At 57.0% G+C, this 5,967-nt stretch overlaps 1 protein-coding gene across 1 annotated transcript; it reads left to right on the top strand.

The window, feature by feature from the left end:
- Positions 1–257: 257 nt before the first annotated feature.
- Positions 258–4,257, top strand: TEX52 (testis expressed 52). The gene is made up of 2 exons (XM_073544294.1): positions 258–619; positions 3,884–4,257. Exons 1-2 carry the CDS (start codon positions 258–260, stop codon positions 4,122–4,124), a joined length of 603 nt encoding a protein of 200 aa, XP_073400395.1. The 3' UTR covers positions 4,125–4,257.
- Positions 4,258–5,967: the final 1,710 nt, after the last annotated feature.

Below are 5,967 nucleotides of genomic sequence, written 5' to 3'. Positions count from 1 at the left end.
GGATGATGTCAGTGACCTCATCCTGGGGGTGCAGTGACCTCATCCTGCGGGTGCAATGACCTCATCCTGGAGGTGCAGTGACCTCATCCTGGGGGTGCAGTGACCTCATCCTGGGGGGTGCAGTGACATCATCCTGCGGATGCAGTGACAACTGCTTTATTTCTGGGGTCTCGCAGATTTGGGGGGGATCAGTTTGGCCTCTTGGTACCTGGAAATAACGTTACTTTGTCCGTTTCCAGGTACCTCCTGCCTCCACCATGACTTCCCCTCCTCACCCTGTCCCTTTACTGTCTGACCCCTCGGTCCACAGCTCCGGCTTCACCCCCCGCAGGATAATAATGGAGCACCCACCTTACACAGACGCAAAGCTGGAGCTGATGGGGAGACTGCGGAGCCCCCCAGTGTGGAGACAGATCACCACAGCTCTGACCACTCCTGGACCCCAGAGGACCATCCCACCGCCTTCTCGCATGGAGGGAAGCACCTGGGACAAATTCATTTGCTGCAGCGGCATCCGGAGCAGTGAGACGGAATCCAGGGCCCTCCGCATCCGTAGCCGAGGACGGGCGCCCCCTACAGACACTCATGGGAACATTCTACCCCCCGACGGCTTCAGACGGTGAGAAACACAGGATAGGTCGTAGTCTGCACATTGCCTGTGACACGCAGCATGCCGCTGCACGCGGCGCAGTCTCCTGCCTCTCCTGGGCGGTTTACGCTAAAGCTTCCTGCTCTTATTATGGAACAGTGTGTATGATTGCAGCTTCTTATAGATTATATCACCTGGTCACACCTGACTGGGTGGTGCCTGCACAAGGCATCATGGGATATGTAGTCCCCCACACTTATTTATGTCGTGTTAAAAGGAGATACTGAGGGGAATATTAGACGCATATGTTTAGGCCCCCGCCTGTACCCTGGTCTTAGCCGCAAGCCTCCATGCTACAATGCCAGTAAAATGTTCCTATCTTGGATGATTAATATTATTATTTATATAGCGCCATTAATTCCATGGTGCTGTACATGAGAAGGGGTTACATACAAAGTTATAGATATCGTTAGTAAACAAATTTACAATGACAGACTGGTACAGAGGGGAGAGGACCCTGTCCTTGCGGGCTTACATTCTACGGGACAGTGGGGAAGATACAGAAGGTCGGGGGTGCAGCAGCTCTGACGGTGGTGGTGAGGCGGCAGCTCTGGCGGTGGTGATGAGGCAGCTCTGGCGGTGATGAGGCGGCAGCTCAAGCGGTGATGAGGCGGCAGCTCAAGCGGTGATGAGGCGGAAGCTCAGGCGGTGGTGAGGCGGAAGCTCAGGCGGTGGTGAGGCGGAAGCTCAGGCGGTGGTGAGGCGGCAGCTCAGGCGGTGGTGAGGCGGCAGCTCAGGCGGTGGTGATGAGGCAGCTCTGGCGGTGATGAGGTGGCAGCTCAAGCGGTGATGAGGCGGCAGCTCAGGCGGTGATGAGGCGGCAGCTCTGGCGGTGGTGAGGCGGCAGCTCAGGCGGTGGTGAGGCGGCAGCTCAGGCGGTGGTGAGGCGGCAGCTCTGGCGGTGCTGAGGTGGCAACTCTGGTGGTGGTGAGGCGGCAGCTCTGGCGGTGATGATGAGGCAGAAGCTCAGGCGGTGATGAGGCGGCAGCTCAGGTGGTGATGAGGCGGCAGCTCTGGTGGTGGTGAGGTGGCAGCTCTGGTGGTGGTGAGGCGGCAGCTCTGGTGGTGGTGGTAAGGAGGCAGCTCAGGTGGTGATGAGGCGGCAGCTCTGGTGGTGGTGGTGAGGCGGCAGCTCTGGTGGCGGTGGTGAGGCGGCCGCTCTGGTGGTAGTGAGGCGGCAGCTCTGGTGGTGGTGGTGAGGCGGCAGCTCTGGCGGTGGTGAGGCGGCAGCTCTGGTGGCGGTGGTGAGGCGGCAGCTCTGGTGGTGGTGAGGCGGCAGCTCTGGCGGTGGTGAGGCGGCAGCTCAAGCGGTGATGAGGCGGCAGCTCAAGCGGTGATGAGGCGGCAGCTCTGGTGGTGGTGAGGCGGCAGCTCAGGTGGTGGTGAGGCGGCAGCTCAGGCGGTGGTGAGGCGGCAGCTCTGGCGGTGCTGAGGTGGCAACTCTGGTGGTGGTGAGGCGGCAGCTCTGGCGGTGGTGATGAGGCGGAAGCTCAGGTGGTGATGAGGCGGCAGCTCTGGTGGTGGTGAGGCGGTAGCTCTGGTGGTGGTGAGGCGGCAGCTCTGGTGGTGGTGGTAAGGCGGCAGCTCAGGTGGTGATGAGGCGGCAGCTCTGGTGGTGGTGGTGAGGCGGCAGCTCTGGTGGCGGTGGTGAGGCGGCCGCTCTGGTGGCGGTGGTGAGGCGGCAGCTCTGGTGGCGGTGGTGAGGCGGCAGCTCTGGTGGTGGTGAGGCGGCAGCTCTGGTGGTGGTGAGGCGGCAGCTCTGGCGGTGGTGAGGCGGCAGCTCAGGCGGTGATGAGGCGGCAGCTCAAGCGGTGATGAGGCGGCAGCTCTGGTGGTGGTGAGGCGGCAGCTCAGGCGGTGGTGAGGCGGCAGCTCTGGCGGTGCTGAGGTGGCAACTCTGGTGGTGGTGAGGCGGCAGCTCTGGCGGTGGTGATGAGGCGGATGCTCAGGTGGAGATGAGGCGGAAGCTCAGGTGGTGATGAGGCGGCAGCTCTGGAGGTGGTGAGGTGGTAGCTCTGGTGGTGGTGAGGCGGCAGCTCTGGTGGTGGTGGTAAGGCGGCAGCTCAGGTGGTGATGAGGCGGCAGCTGTGGTGGTGGTGGTGAGGCGGCAGCTCTGGCGGTGGTGAGGCGGCAGCTCTGGTGGTGGTGGTGAGGCGGCAGCTCTGGCGGTGGTGAGGCGGCAGCTCTGGTGGTGGTGAGGTGGCAGCTCTGGTGGTGGTGAGGCGGCAGCTCTGGTGGTGGTGAGGCGGCAGCTCTGGCGGTGGTGAGGCCGCAGCTCTGGTGGTGGTGGTGAGGCGGCAGCTCTGGCGGTGGTGAGACGGCAGCTCAGACGGTGGTGGTGAGGCGACAGCTCTGGTGGTGGTGGTGAGGCGGCAGCTCTGGCGGTGGTGGTGAGGCGGCAGCTCTGGCGGTGGTGAGGCGGCAGCTCTGGTGGTGGTGGTGAGGCGGCAGCTCTGGCGGTGGTGAGACGGCAGCTCAGACGGTGGTGGTGAGGCGACAGCTCTGGTGGTGGTGGTGAGGCGGCAGCTCTGGTGGCGATGGTGAGGCGGCAGCTCTGGTGGTGGTGGTGAGGCGGCAGCTCTGGCGGTGGTGAGGCGGCAGCTCTGGCGGTGGTGGTGGTGAGGCGGCAGCTCTGGCGGGGTTGAGGCGGCAGCTCTGGCGGTGGTGATGAGGCGGCAGCTCTGGCGGTGGTGAGGCGGCAGCTCTGGTGGTGGTGAGTTGGCAGTTCAGGCGGTGGTGAGGCGGCAGCTCTGGCGGTGGTGAGGCGGCAGCTCTGGCGGTGGTGAGGTGGCAGCTCAGGGGGTGGTGAGGCGGCAGTTCAGGCGGTGGTGAGGCGGCAGCTATGGCGGTGGTGAGGCGGCAGCTCTGGCGGTGGTGAGGCAGCAGAATGGTCATTGCAGGCTGTAAGCTTTCCTGAAGAGATGGGTTTTCAGGTTCCGTTTGAAGGATCCGAGTGTGGTGGATAATCGGACGTGGAGGCATGGAATTCCAGAGGATGGGGGATATTCGGAGAAATCTTGGAGGCGGTTGTGTGATTTCTAAGACTCTCCAAAGGAAAGCAGAAGCGCCTTGTTTATTTCTGCACTTGGTTACTCTAACATACTGCACCCACACGTACTGTCAGCTCCTCCGCAGTGTAAACTCTGGGGGAAGAATGAGAACATTTTCTATATTTCTACGTCTATTATTCTCCTGGAGTCCGGAAGGTTCTCATCTGTGGTCTTTTTTGGACAGACACACGGGACCAGGCCTGTCGACACCCCCTCGATCAGAAGGGACTCCCATCCCTGTGGAGACAAAACTTTACTCTGCACGTAAGTTCCCTAACAAGCCTCGAAAACTCACCTTGAAGAATCGCCCTCTCTGCTACCAAGAAATTCTGCAGAAATATTGGGAGCTGCAAAGAGGAGCAAGAAGTATCGCCCCTTTTAACAGCCGCCTGACCACCCCGAGGACCGCGCTGCAAGTGACCTGAGCGTGGCCCATATCTAATGAAATCTAGAATTGGCACAGATGAGGATGTATGACTGTGAAATAAACTTATTTTTTATATTTAAGTATTCAGGACTTCTTACCAGATGTGATACTCCAAAATAAATGTCACCATATTTCTTATTAAAAATGCAGTGGTTTATGGGATTGTTCACCAAAAAGAATCATTGCAGCAAAACATAAAAAAGGTGAAACAGTGACAAAGAGCTTGTCCATATGAAAGTATGGTCCTCATCTTTCCTGGGATCCTGAATGGTAGATTGTGTATGTCTGTGTGAGAGGATCGGAGTACAGTAGCATGACACTCGGCTCCCAGCAGAGGAGGAGGGTCATTAGCTTATCACATCCGATGCCATACACAAGCGTGACCCCAAAGGAGAGGATTAGATACAAAGTTTACCAGACAGTGTCACACAGGAGAGGATTAGATACACGGCTCAGCAGTCAGTATCACACAGGATAGGATTAGATACACGGCTCCACAGTCAGTATCACAAAGGAGAGGATTAGATACACGGCTCAGCAGTCAGTATCACACAGGAGAGGATTAGATACACGGCTCAGCAGTCAGTATCACACAGGAGAGGATTAGATACACGGCTCAGCAGTCGTATCACACAGGAGAGGATTAGATACGTGGCTCAGCAGTCAGTATCACACAGGAGAGGATTAGATACACGGCTCAGCAGTCAGTATCACACAGGAGAGGATTAGATACACAGCTCAAGCGTGGGCTACTAATGAGATGGTGGATGGTTTCTTCAGGATTCTCCATCCAGACCTTTAACTATGAGCTTCTGGGCAGTCTCTGATACTACCATGTTTTTGTCATGTTTCTGGGTTTGAACCCTTGAGTCTCGGCCTTGTGGCCGGCTTTTCTGTCTTCGGAGCCATAGCAGGTACACCTTTTATTCAGGTGCTTAGTTTCTGTTAGCCTTGCAGCAGGGTTTAGGGTAACAGGTGTTTTCATTTGGCAATTCATCTGTCCTATCATCTTTTGGGTGCGGCTTTATATATTTTCCCCCTGCTGGTATTTCCTGATGGTGATAGTCTCTTTTATGTCCAGCCATACTCCTGAAGTTTTTTAATTCAGTCAGTGAAAGACCAGCTGGGTTTTATTTTTCTTTTTTGGTCATGTTCTTCACCCTGCACCTATCTTCTGTTTCTTTGGGAAGTACCGTATTTTTCCAACTATAAGACGCACTTTTTTTCTCAAAAAATTTGGGAGGAAAATGGGGCGTGCATCTTATAGTGCAAACGCAGGCTTACCGGGGGGTGCAGCAGTCGTGTAGCAGCTTACCGGCGGCGGCAGAGATGTGGCGATGCTGCGGCGGTGGACGGTGCGGAATGCATCTGAACAGGGTCCCTTCTTTGGGAAGAAGGATTCAGGAAATTGACTGCCGGAGGCCGCGCGTGCGCAGATGGAGATCTCGGCGGCGCTCGGCTTCAGGAAAATGAAAGCCGAGATCTCCATCTGCGCATGCGCGGCCCCCAGCGGCCATTTTCCTGAAACCTCCAGCGGCCCACTGCTTCAGGAAGATGGCCATAGGGAAACCGGTGATACACTGGGCTGCGGCGTGGACACCGGGATATAGTGTGTTTGCGTGCCTGTGTCTCCACATTATAGGCTAGGCTGTGTGAACCAAATTCCCATCTGTGAGCACTTCAGTATAGATAGCAATGAGTGGTCTTTTCATCTTGATTGGTGCTGCTGGTTCTGCACCATCTATCTCCTGATAGGCTGCATTAATCATATCTTCGACTAGGAAAATCTAGGCATGACTGTTTAATATGTACCGTATTCTTATTCAGTGTCACAGCAGAGC

Source organism: Dendrobates tinctorius, unplaced genomic scaffold (assembly GCF_039654945.1).
Source record: "Dendrobates tinctorius isolate UK_male_01 unplaced genomic scaffold, ASM3965494v1 ptg000136l, whole genome shotgun sequence".
Lineage (NCBI taxonomy): Eukaryota > Metazoa > Chordata > Amphibia > Anura > Dendrobatidae > Dendrobates > Dendrobates tinctorius.
This window is presented reverse-complemented; position numbering and strand designations above follow the sequence as displayed.

What these genes read in the sequence shown, in the direction of transcription:
- TEX52 (XM_073544294.1), top strand. Translation starts at nt 258, where the DNA reads ATGACTTCCCCTCCTCACCCTGTCCCTTTACTGTCTGACCCCTCGGTC. An exon ending in CCCCCCGACGGCTTCAGACG is followed by an intron (nt 620 to 3,883) that starts GTGAGAAACACA and finishes TTTTTTGGACAG; the next exon opens with ACACACGGGACCAGGCCTGT.